Source organism: Leopardus geoffroyi, chromosome D2 (genome assembly GCF_018350155.1).
Source record: "Leopardus geoffroyi isolate Oge1 chromosome D2, O.geoffroyi_Oge1_pat1.0, whole genome shotgun sequence".
NCBI lineage: Eukaryota > Metazoa > Chordata > Mammalia > Carnivora > Felidae > Leopardus > Leopardus geoffroyi.
Genome location: NC_059334.1, coordinates 11168905 through 11181728, shown reverse-complemented (window position 1 = coordinate 11181728; position 12824 = coordinate 11168905). Strand labels below are relative to the sequence as shown.

The 12824-nt window shown below is 43.5% G+C and overlaps 1 protein-coding gene and 1 long non-coding RNA gene across 11 annotated transcripts in view; one reads left to right on the top strand and one right to left on the bottom strand.

Annotated features, from left to right (window-relative positions):
- The window catches only part of RYR2 (ryanodine receptor 2), a 762307-nt gene extending 751713 nt beyond the window's left edge, over positions 1-10594 (top strand). For all 9 annotated transcript variants that reach the window (XM_045437236.1, XM_045437235.1, XM_045437229.1 and 6 more), the window contains 5 exons: positions 3015-3171; positions 5297-5361; positions 7018-7118; positions 8110-8161; positions 9141-10594. In XM_045437236.1, coding sequence (XP_045293192.1) covers positions 3015-3171; positions 5297-5361; positions 7018-7118; positions 8110-8161; positions 9141-9236 — 471 coding nt within the window. In that variant the 3' untranslated portion in view covers positions 9237-10594. The remainder of the gene's footprint in view (positions 1-3014; positions 3172-5296; positions 5362-7017; positions 7119-8109; positions 8162-9140) is intronic.
- LOC123576417 overlaps positions 1-12824 on the bottom strand; it is a 42019-nt gene that overhangs the window by 1074 nt on the left and 28121 nt on the right. For both annotated transcript variants that reach the window (XR_006701374.1, XR_006701377.1), the window contains exon 4: positions 1129-1945. This is a non-coding gene — a long non-coding RNA (uncharacterized LOC123576417). The remainder of the gene's footprint in view (positions 1-1128; positions 1946-12824) is intronic.

The window sequence follows — 12824 nt, the reverse complement described above, 5'->3', positions numbered from 1 at the left end:
TCTTCACTACTCCACCAGAAACTGTCCCTCCTCAGTATTTCCTAAAGCTGTCATAAATAGTGATTAACTCTGGAATGAATCCACTCGGGAGATGAGTAGGTAGGGGAGAAACCACAGAATATTAAATTTGGAGAATAACTGACTGCATATTCCCAGTGTTGGTAGCACCAGGCACCTTCCTTCCTCATGACTCAGATTCTCTGAACAAAGTATATCGGTTTGGGTCCCAGAATTACTGCTTTCCATTCTCCAACTCTGATGTTCAGGTTTAAGCTGCTCCTGTGAAAAGGAAGGTGAATGAGAGATTTTCCATTTTCAGGAGCAGAATGATCATCTGACAACTAAAAGCCTGACAGCCCTACGTAGGTGGATGTTCACCACCCTACCGCATATTCTAGCCACCCACCTGCTATATCTGGGGATAACCAGGTAGTGTAGATTAACGTTGGGAAAATAAGTATCAAAATCCCACAGGTCAACCTGGAATTTTATACTTTTAAAATCTGGTATCTTACTAAGCCTAAACAATCAAATGCATAAGACTGCCTATCTTTTCAGCATGGCCAGAGTCTATTATTGAAATATGGTGGGAGCCCTTTTGTCAACATCAGAGCTTTCACAGAATGAAGGTGAGCGGAGAGACATGGATGTTGCTAGATGGCTGACAGGAGACCTGAGAAGTAGGAGACATTTGCTTTGGTAATTTAGCCTCATTCCATGGTCCTATCTTCAACTGTGCATGTCTGGAAACTAAACATTCTCTTGAGGACAGACTCACATTAACCAGGCTCCTAAGAGTCACATGTATGAGTCAGAACACCAACATCCTACTCATTAAGAGTTCATGCCACAGGAGAACGCATTCTCTTCCCTAGAGAAAAACTCTATGGGCACCTGGGTGGCTCTGTCAGTTAAGCGTCCAACTTCTGCTCAGGCCATGATCTCGCGATCTGTGACTGTGAGCTCCGCATTGGCCTCTGTGCTGACAGCTCAGAGCCTGGAGCCTGCTTCACAGTCAGCGTCTCCCTCTTTCTCTGTCCCTCCCCAGCTCACACTCTGTCTCTCTCAAAAATAAATGAACATTACAAAAATGACTTTTCTGGCCTACCTGTGAGAGAGACCCCTTACCTGAGCCCCAGACGGTTCTTGGTTGGGCAGTGACAGAGCCGCCCTCTGATCCTCTTCCTTCACTGTGTGCCAGACTGACAAACCTCCTTCCCGAGTGGCCCAGTCGTTATTCGGTTCTGATCATTAGATTCCAGGCATCTGCTCCAGGACACTTTCTGTGTGCTGCATCTATCACTATATTAGCTGTTGAACTATGAGCATTTTGGGGTCAACTTGCTGCCTGTCCTTTGTGCTCTTTGGGGTCATCTGAGAATTTGAGGTTCATGGGCTGAGACAGTGAAGTCTCCATGAGAACACTGATCAGTCATGACTTTTCACTCTTCATTCACCGCCCCCCTCCGCCCCAGTGATGTAGAAGTTCCTCTCATGTGCTGGACATTATTTTAGGCCCTGATAATAGAGAAGTAACCAAAGTCATTCTTCTTGTAATGAAGCCAGTTCAGTGCAGTGAGACAGATCACGAAGCATCAAAATTAGGTAAGTGGTAGGTACAGGTTTGGAATTCAGGAAAAAGACCCAAGGTGTAAACAGAAAAAAATTGTACGTCATTGGCACAGAGATGGTACTTAACTGTGAAAGTGGGGACACTCCTCTAGGAAGAACTGGCCAAGGAGGCTGAGAAGGGATGGCCAGAAATGTAGAAGATGACCAGGGGATATTGGTGTGTCCCCAAGTGAAGACACTGTGTCAAAGCCTTTGCCCCTTTCGTTAAGGCAGATGGTGGGTACGTGTGTTTTGTACTCATGGATGACATCAGTTGGGTAAGTTGGAGTGTCTGGAACAGTCTAAGAAGGCCTCAAGGAGGAAGGCTTGTTACCTGAGGGTGGAAAGGAATGGGATAAGAAAGGGAAATAATTGTTTAAGATGGGAAGGAAATGCAAACCAAGAACTAGAATCAGGAGTTGTTTATCTGATAGGCATGGATAGAGTGCAGGGTGGTACTCGGGAGCAGTAGCCCATCAGTGGAGAGGGATGAAGCGTCCCTGAATCTGAGGCCCCGACCTGGATAGTCTGCCCTTATCCTGAAAACAGATAAAACACTGACGCTTGAAGCCACTGGCTCTCAACTGTTGTGATTTTGCCCTCCCGGGGACGCTTGGCAATGTCTGCAGACGTTTTTGGTTATCTACAATGAGGTGCTATTGGCATTGAGTGGGTAGAGGCCAGGGATCCTTCTAAAACATCCTACAATGCACGAGACAGATCCTATCCAAAGAATTATCCGGCCCTAAATGTCAACGGCACTGAGGCTGAGAAACCCTGCCCTCTTCTGCAGTGGGCACTTGGAGCTCTCCTTCTAATTGGTTGCTTTAATGTTTCAGATTCTTAACAATGAGCTGTTATTTCCTCCTTGCTTCTCCCCTCTGTCTTCTTTCTTGTACACATTAGAGTAGAAACATTTCAGCATCGTATTCCATACGTGACGGATGAGGGGATGGCGTTATTGGGTCCGGTGTTTTCCTAGCTTAATTTCTGAGATTCCATCTTATTAAATATTGAGGTTTTCCTTCCTCTCTCCTATGTCTGTTCTGATCAAAGAAAAAGAAAAAAAGAGCAGTGTGATTAAATATAGCTTTGTGGGCCTTAATGTGATCTTAATGGGATTACCTTATGCCAGATGCTAGTGAGGTATTTTTCATCCCCTGCAAAGTGTGACAGGAGGTGCGAGGCAGAGTATCGTGTCGAGTTTTGTTCAAAGGACAGCAGAGTGTAAGAGCCACATTTTTGCATCATAATCACAAACACTGAAACAAAAAGAGGCAATGTAGAAGGCAGAGATGGTCAGTTTCCAGAGTGAGGGTTAGCAACTACAGAGAGAGCCTCAACTTTGTTCAGTGTGCAGATGGGCAGCATCTCCAGGAAGTGACTGTGTCTGTCTTTTCCAGTGCTACATGTTCCACATGTATGTCGGGGTACGTGCCGGAGGGGGTATCGGCGATGAAATCGAAGACCCAGCAGGCGACGAATATGAGATCTATCGAATCATCTTTGACATCACCTTCTTCTTCTTCGTGATTGTCATTCTCTTGGCCATAATTCAAGGTGAGCATCCTCCTTACTGGAGTTCAAGAGGATCTAGAATTTGAGCCATTTATTGTTCAAGTTAACACTTAAGGGCAGGTCAGAATGTCAAGTGCTATCTGTAAAAAGGCAACGAGAACTTTTCTGTTCAGTGTTTCTCCATTAGAAATCTATAGGGGGGGGATCAAAGGGGACCCTGGTAAAGGGGAAGACAGATACAGATTTCTTTGGACTCTTTTCCCATTACCTAATGGAAAGAGCACTTTCTTCGCTGTGACTTTCTGCCCTGCCACTTATTAACTTTATAATGTTGGGTGGGTGAGCCATTTAACTCCTTTTGAGGGGCGCCTGGGTGGCTCAGTCGGTTAAGCGGCCGACGTCGGCTCAGGTCATGATCTCACGGTCCGTGAGTTCGAGCCCCGCGTCGGGCTCTGTGCTGACAGCTCAGAGCCTGGAGCCTGCTTCAGATTCTATGTCTCCCTCTCTCTGCCCCTCCTTTGCTCGCACTCTGTCTCTCTCAAAAATAAACATTGGGGCGCCTGGGTGGCTCAGTCGGTTAAGTGTCCGACTTCGGCTCAGGTCATGATCTCGCGGTCCATGAGTTCGAACCCCGCGTTGGGCTCTGTGCTGACAGCTCAGAGCCTGGAGCCTGTTTCAGATTCTGTATCTCCCTCTCTCTGACCCTCCCCCATTCATGCTCTGTCTCTGTCTCAAAAATAAAACATTAAAAAAATGTTTTTAAATAAACATTAAAAAATTTTTAATTTTTTTTTTTAAAAAAGAAGTGATGTACATATGAGTACTCAGCACAGTATCTGATGCCTCATAAAGAATCCTAAGGCTATCATTGTTGAGTACCTGCTATGTGCCTGGCACATGTTATTAACTCATTTTACCTTCATACACCCTGTGAAAATAGTGGTGTTATTCACATTTGAAGAAACTGAGCCATAAAACGTGTAACTTGGCCACAGTGCACAGTCAAGAAGTGTCAGGGCTGGAATCCAAACCCACGTTTCTGGACCCAGAGCCCTCAGTTGAAACCAGAGAGCCATCAGAGGGTGCCCGGGTGGCACGGTCGGCTGAGTGTCCAATCCTTGGTTTTGGCTCAGGTCATGGTCTCATGGTTTCCTGAGTTTGAGCTCTATTGGACTCTGGGCTGACAGCACAGAGCCTGCTTGGGATATTCTCTGTCTCTCTCTCTCTCTCTGTCTCTGTCTCTGCTCCTCCCCCACTAATGCTGTCTCTGTCTCTCTCAAAAATAAATAAGTTAAACTTTAAAAAACAATAAAAACCAGAGAGCCATATAACATACCAGTTCTTCCCTTTACCCTAAGGAAACTTGGAATGTGATGTTCTTCTCTCAGAAAAATCACTCTTGTTACCTTTTTCTGCTCATACGTTTATCCTGGCTTGAATTAAATGTCTGTAAATGTGTTATTATCCTCTAAGCTCTGCAGGCACAAAACGGTACTTTTTGTTTCCAGTAAAGTACATGAACAAGTCAACAAGATTCATAATCCATCCTTTTGTCTTTACTGAGTGTAACAATAACATATTTTATAAGAGAGCAAACTCATAAAACACTCGGAAAAAGATGTGCAGCCAGTAAGTCACAGGAGGAAAACGAGCTGAGAGGAAACAACGCGGTGCAGTTAGCTCCTGGCTGACACAGTTAATAACAGGCCGGCAAGTTTACTTGTGAGGAACGCGTAACGAGAATGAGTGGAGGCAGATTCCTCAGTTCATATGGTAATGTTTGATTTCCAAATCGGTACTTGAAATTGTTATCAGTAGACTTTCCTGCGCTTTGCCACCAGAAATCTCTATTGCTCTTTCTTGGAACATCGTGGCGGCTAACATGCCAGGTGCATGTGCCGCGTTAACGAGCGGTTTTTCCTGCCCTGTCACTTCGTTTTGAAACCCCCTTCTCAGGGACGGTGTAAGCACAGTACCCGCTGTGCTTCTGCCCCCCAAGAGATAACGCTGCTGCTCTAGGAGGAGTATCAAGTGTGTGCTCACTCACGACTTCTCCCAACCTGGCTGTACATTTTCTCTTTCCTTGGGAGGACTAGCCACGGGGCTGCAAGCTTCGTTATTATTCTCTGGTTGATAAAGATTCGAGTGTGTTTTTATTTAACACCAGGTTTAATTATTGATGCTTTTGGAGAGCTAAGAGACCAACAGGAGCAAGTCAAAGAAGACATGGAGGTGAGTCTTGCCGCGTCTGACTCAGCTGTGTTGTTTTTGTTGTGGGCATTCATTTTTCCTACTGTCTTTATCAAAGAATCTCGGCCGTGGGAGAAAGTAGCAAAAGGGCATGAGCAATGTGTGACTTCCTCGGCCCGTTTTCCATCCGCGCAACGCATATCGTGTGGTAGGCAGGAAACATGGCGGACGCCGGGGGCTTACAAACAGTAATGTCTCCTGCTCCCTGAGGAGAACCACCCATTCAGAATGATGGATTCACTGACAAATAAGTAAACAGGAAATTGCAGAGCAGGGTGTTGAACCCTTTATAATAACTCATTGGAGAGATGTATAGTGTAACGTACAGCCTGTGGAAAATCAGAAATGGGTTTTAAGTAAGGTGATGGGGTTTGGCAGTGCATTAGCAACTAACAAGATCAGGGGCAGGGAAGTGGGCTGGGAGCATGTTTTAGGCAGGAGATGATGAGGCTCTTTCGAAAGACGTCCACCGAAGATGTAGGAACCAGATGGGATTCAAGCAGTACTTAGGAGTTGGCATGACAAGCAGCGGGTGATTGTCCAGATGCAGAGGTGAGGTGTTTGGAGCAAGCGGGGACGCTACCCAGGTTTCCAGAGTCACAACGATAAGTAACAGAGGAGGGGCGGGTTCGTGGGTGAAGCTGCGAAGCATGAGCCCGTTTAGTCAAGACATCAAATGGTATAAAGACCTGTTGCGCCTTTCTGAATGTGGCCTTCCTGCTGTCCACAGTTGTTGATCAATAAGGCAGAGGGAATTGAATAAATTATCTTAATCATCTTGAGTCCAGGCCCTAGAATCTAAGGCATCATAAATATGCCTCCGATGGCATTAAACAGTTGCTAATTTGCAAGCACGATGAGCATCTGGAGCCACACGAGGGCAATAACTATCACATTTGCTTGAGTTGATACATGTGAAATTCTCATAATGAAACGGGAGGCCTGCTTCTCCTTAGCTTTTGTGTGCTGGTCCTGCACACCACGGACCTAAGCAGGTGCTGTTCTGAGAGATCGGGTTAGAAAAAGCGAGGGGCACAAAGAGCAGGCACCTCATTCCTGGAGTAGAAAGTTCTGATGATGAATGTTCATTGGTTAATTCTGCACTTTAGCTCAGTGCCTGGCCCGTGGCGGACCCTCTCTCAGTCATTGATTGAACACCCCACAGCCTGATATTTGATTTGGCTCTCTCCAGATGGGAGTAATCTGGACCTTTCCCCCCTCCCCTGGGTCATCAGACTTTGTTCCAGTAGGTACCAAGCTGGTGGTTTCAGCTGAGGGCACATTGAGTCCCGTCTACATAACTTGAGTTAATGTCATGAACAAGACTGATGGCTAAGTCTGGGCACTCTCACTTAAGCTGGAGGAAATAAGGAAAAGACAGTGCTTTTCAGCCGTCGTGATCCTGTACGCTTCTTCCTACATGTGAACTTGTTGCTGGTACCTATGTCATTTAAACGTCCAGCCAGATATAGTTGTGGCAACAGTTAAATTAGCATCCATGTACTTGGCACAGCCTTCTGTCATGATCTTCTACAAACATCGAGTAAGCATAGCAGCTGCCCCCTAAGTGGCGAGTTGTGTGTTCCTTTGTTTTGCTTTCTGAAATCTGACATGTAAATATTTCCCTTTGTCTTCTAGACCAAATGTTTCATCTGTGGGATAGGCAACGATTACTTCGACACAGTGCCACATGGCTTTGAAACCCACACTTTACAGGAACACAACCTGGCCAACTACCTGTGAGTGTGCCTGACTCAGACTCTCCAGCCCCTCCTTATACCCACCAGTGAGTGCCCCCGTGTTAGCAAGCTTGAGAAGCAGAAGAGACATAGCTTCCTTTCTTTATACTGTTGAACTCAGGCTTCGTCTATCTCTTTGAGAGAAAGACCCACAGCTAGCGGTCCCCTTGTCCTCAGGAGGTATGTGTATCTGGTATGCGATGTGGTATCAGACGGGTATGTGATAAGAACTTGCAGCCCTTCATGTGAATGATACCTTCTAGAACACGAAATGGAAAGGTGGAAAATGATAAGCAAAATACATGCTCAGCCTCTCAGAGAGCCTTGGCCGTGTTTCCCATTCCAAGAAGGCAGACTCCAGATGCCTCCTAGGGACTCAGGAATCTCCATCTTCATTTTCTGAGGACGTACAGATCTCTTTAGGCCCAATTATCCTCTTTAGGCACTGTGTTCTAACATGATTCAAAGTTGCATTTTTTTCAATACATAGAAATCTGGCTGTTGCTGTAGGACTAGCCCAAGCTGCAGTTTGCTAAAAAATTATTCTTGGTTTCTAACCCAATTTTGCTATCAAACAGAAGAGAGGCAGAGTAGCACTGTAGCAAAAAGAAAAGAAAAAAGCAGGCTTCGGAATTCACAACTGTGGGACATTAGGCAAGTTATTTAAACTTTTTAATCCCTGCTTTTCTAAATGGGGATTGTGATTCCTGCCCCATGAGTGGCTAAGTGCGATCTAACACAAAACCTCATGTACAGCAGCTCCCGAGAGGTATAACTTGATTTGCGCACGCCCACACTGTAGCTACTTTGAAAACGTACTTTTTAAAAATGGTTAAGCTTTTGGTTCCCGTGGCGTCTTTTGCCTTGCAGTTTTGATACGTTTCTCTGCTCTGCCAACAGTGTGCAGTTAGCCCGTAGCCAGATCAGAAGTATCTGTGAACGCTGACATTTCCATACAACCCATTTCTGATTCGTCTCTCTGTATCTGTAGGTTTTTTCTGATGTATCTCATAAACAAAGATGAAACAGAGCACACGGGACAGGTAGGTAAACAGTGACCATACACCGTCTTCTGAAAGAAGTGACAGAGAATATGGACATGGTGGGGAAAATGTGTGCATTAAACCTGAAGAGTTGGGATTACTTTCAGATATAGTATCTTAAAAAATTCCCGTTATCCCAGACGAGCGTGCAAAGATTGCCTTTGTCGAGAAAGTAAAATCGTAAGTTCACATAAAAAAATGTAAGCTTTTAATTAGTTGAAAATGCAGGGCTTTGTGTTCTGATAAGTATAATGTCCTTGATTGCTTAATCAGATAGCAGATGGTTTCAGATGAGTTCCAGCCCACAATATTAGGATCAATTAAAAATAATTGTGTATGAAATATCTACGGTTCTCCTTAAGTATTTGAAATTCTCCCTCCACAAATATTCACCTCCGATTGTTAGCAGTTTGAATTTGAAGGATACAATTAATAATTTCCTGGGGCGCCTGGGTGGCGCAGTCGGTTAAGCGTCCGACTTCGGCCAGGTCACGATCTCGCGGTCTGTGAGTTCGAGCCCCGTGTCGGGCTCTGGGCTGATGGCTCAGAGCCTGGAGCCTGTTTCCAATTCTGTGTCTCCCTCTTTCTCTGCCCCTCCCCCGTTCATGCTCTGTCTCTCTCTGTCCCAAAAATAAATAAACGTTGAAAAAAAAAAAATTAAAAATAATTTCCTTAAGAGAACCCATAAAATCATATGCCACAAATAGTGTTTTTAATCATTATTGTATTATGGTCCAGATGAAGATGGATTATTAATAGAAATATATGAGGTCTGGTATAGCTAGGCACTGTCTAGATGAATTTGGGCTTTTCGAATCATGTAATTATGTGTACTTACACAGTTACATGGGTATGTGATATATATATATATATATATATATATATATGCAACAAATGTGTGTTTTTATCTTGTATTTTGTGGTAATGCACAGATCCTGGGGAAACACATGATGTTAATACATTTCCTTTACGTTTACAGGAATCTTATGTCTGGAAGATGTATCAAGAAAGGTGCTGGGAATTCTTCCCAGCAGGGGATTGTTTCCGGAAACAGTATGAAGACCAGCTAAATTAAACTCAGACTCCGGTCACCTCTGAAAACCAAAACATACACATTCACTCTTTCTGTCTGTTTCGGTCTGTCTCTCTCTCTTTCTCTCTGCTCTCTTGGAGACATCCTGCTGAATTTGTGAATTGCCAGCATTATATGCTTTCTGGGAGCAGTGAACTCTGTTTCTGAAGACCCGACTGTGCTTTCCCCCCCCACCTTGTGTATTTTCTTTGAGAATAAAGACTGAAGAATATTCTAAATTCATACACAGACAACATAGGAACTCTGGAAAGGACACCATTTCGGCCACTCTCAGTCATAACGCAAATGGACCGATTTCCTTCTGAGACTCCTGGAAGTCCCCTTGAGCTATGGGACAGTCACAGAGACGCGTGACAGCCACACTCATCCGGCCCCTTTATTTCACCATCCTGAGAGGAACTCTCTAATGGTCACAGAGCACTGTAGCACTTAAGAGATTGTCGTGGACACCACTTACGAAGGGAAATAGTGCCTTACTATATGTGGGTTGAGCTATGCAGAAGATGTGTGCATGAAAAAAAACATCTTTATTTTCTTCATGTCTATCTTTTTTTTCTCAGATTGATTTTGTGGTTTTTTTTTTTTTTTCCCTTTATTCTTTTCTCTGGTGGGGGAGGGTAAGAAAAGCAGTTTGCGTGCACCTTTTAAAAAAAAAAAAAGACGGGTGGCCTGTCTCAGGACGAGAGGAGGCTCTTCTCATTCACTAAATTCACATTTACCCTCCCCATGTGATCGTGCTCTTATTTTGGTAATGCTCTGGTGCAACACTGCGACTTTATGAAATCTTTGTATGAAAACACAAAGACTGCAAAAAAAAAAAAAATACACTTTCAAAAGAAATAATTCATTGCATGTTTATTATGCAAGTTTAAAAGAACAAAGAAAACCTCCAGAAGCAAGTTGATGAACGTGAGAGACCTTTCATGATAATTCTACTCATAGTAATAAAGTGTCGTGGGCTTAATTGTATATTTGGAGCCAGTGTCATCCACCAACAATGTGATACGTTATGAACTTGACAGTAGTTTTGGGTTTTTCTCTTTCTTTTGGCCACCTGTGATCAGTTGCTGATTAAGGACTTCTCGTCCGGCCATTTTTTTAATATCAAAGCTGAAGCAATATCCATTCAGGGAGTTCATCAGATGCATCAAAAACCACGGGTGATAATTACCAGTCACTCCATTTTGAGTCCTTTTAAATGTAATGCTTATCTTTACAAATAAAAAGACAGATTCAGAATGGAAGCAAGATCATTTTGCAAACATTGGAGCTCTTTTATTACAAGTCTGCTTGTTAATTTTAGAATTGGAAAACTGCTCTGATTAAACTATTTAACTAACTTTCTCACTCTCTTCTTTCTCCATTTCATGTATAGTTGGGAGGCATTATAAAACCTTGAGCTGTTAACTTGAGAGGGGTCTGGGGCAATGCAAACCCTGCCCTATGGCCTTTAATGCCTTCATACTTCCTTGTGGCCCAGCAAGCTTGCTGCCTTTATGATGACAGAAACTCAGAGTCAGCAGGCAGTTTGAACCACCTAGCCTCACCCTTGCCCTTTCCCTGACTCGGGGACATCAGGAGTTCGTTAAAACCACCAATGACAGAAGGATCACTGTCTCCCAAATCATTTAATTTTTATACAGCTTTCATTCTAGAAGGTTCTTCCTTGCTCAGGGCAGTTTTTTCCCCCTGTAATAGTACAGATTCATTTTCTGCCTTCATATGAAAGAGAACTGGTACACTAACTAGCAAGTGGTGTTATTAGATACTCAGACACTAATTGAACATTCGCCGTGTTCCAAGCCCTGGGCTGGGTATCACCTGTCATTTTTCAACTTGTTGACACAACATGAGAGCTATGGTACCTAGAGTTTGCATTTGTCTTTTGGGATCATTTTTATTTGGGAGAAGGAATAGAGTCAATTCGACCACACCATGGGAATTCCCAAGCCTGCCCAGGGAGGTGATCTTATGTTCTGAGGTGTCTGAATAAAATAGATCAGCTCCACAAAACATCAAAAAGCATGTTCCTCTTTGCCACAAAACTGCAGAGGAAGCATACAGTGAAAAGGAATACATATTTCTCCAGGACATAAAATCTGATAGATTTGGGTCTTCATGAATAAAGCGAAGTCAGATTTGATGTGAAACAACAGTCCGGGTGAGAGGTGAGAGAACAAATCCCTAGTCATCTCCTGGCCTGGATTTTGCAGACTTGTTGACTCTAATTGATCACTCCTGGCTTTAGTGCCTGGGAAGGTGACAGTGCTCACAGAGAAACAGAAAAAGGCTGAATTCTGGAAAAAGAGCTTCCTCCACCCTTGGACTTTAGGCATCGGCGTTGGAGGAAGAGTAAGGGAGCAAAGCCAGTCACTTTAGAAAGCCACCCACTGCCCAGCCTTATTGTGGCTGACACTTAGAGGAGATCGCCTCTCTATTCCCTTCTCAAGTCCTCAAGAGAAGAGGGGCTTTTATGTATCAGCATTATTAATTCTCCCAGGAAATGTCACATGAATCTCAAACAACATGGCTCACCACTTCTCTGATTAAACTCTGGACTGATTGACTCAAACTCAAGAAATGTCATCCCTTTCGAGATTTTGTATTAGACAATCATTCAAACATTCACAAAATAATGTCTGCATATTTCTGTTTTAACACAGACATTTTTCTGCCATTCTTATTTCCCCTCTCTCTGTCTCTCTCTTCCCAGAAATCTCTCTTGATCCTACTCCATTAAATACATTTAGAATCATGGTTGAAGATTTCCAAATGCACTAAATGGTACTTAGTCCTTGGACTGATCGTCATTTTTCTCACATAGAAGAGGCAGTTCTTAGTTCCTCAAAACCTTATTTAAAAGTCATATTGTAATGAAAATTACATTCTTCGCCATTGCAAAGGCATAGCTGTGAAAATGATTTTTTTTTTTTTTTCCCACTACGTTGCTTTACTGGGGAAGTGTTCCTGGTTTCTTAAACTCCAATTTTCTGGGTGAATATACCAATATGGCCTCCCTCCCCATTGCTAAAAAGGGCTTTAGGTGGCCATCAGTGTGGCCAGTGCCTCGTTTACTCTGGACACAGTAAAGGAGAACTTTAGACAAATCTGTTTAGTACATTTACCAAGCATGGAATTCATGTAAACTTGACATGGATACATTTGGACAGTTAGACATTCTCCAAATTATTTTATAAATATTGTATGGTGAAGAGGATGACCTCCCTATCACCTTACTGGTGATGTTTCTATCCAACATTCTGAAATACCTGTGACAAAACCTGGGAAATATCATCTCACATTGGTACAAGTGCATGGATGGCACCTGGGTTTTTTAATAGCCATAAATGTAACACATTTTTAATAGTTATTTATTTTCAAAGAGAGCAGGGAAGAGGGAAAGAGAGAATCCCAAGCAGGCTCTGTGCTGTTAGCACAGAACCCAACATGAAGCTCAGTCTCATGAACTGTGAGATCACAACCTGAGCTGGAATAGAGTCGGGTGCTTAACCACCTGAGCCATCCTGCCCCTGATTACACATTTCTCTTTTTTAAGTTTATTTTGAGAGT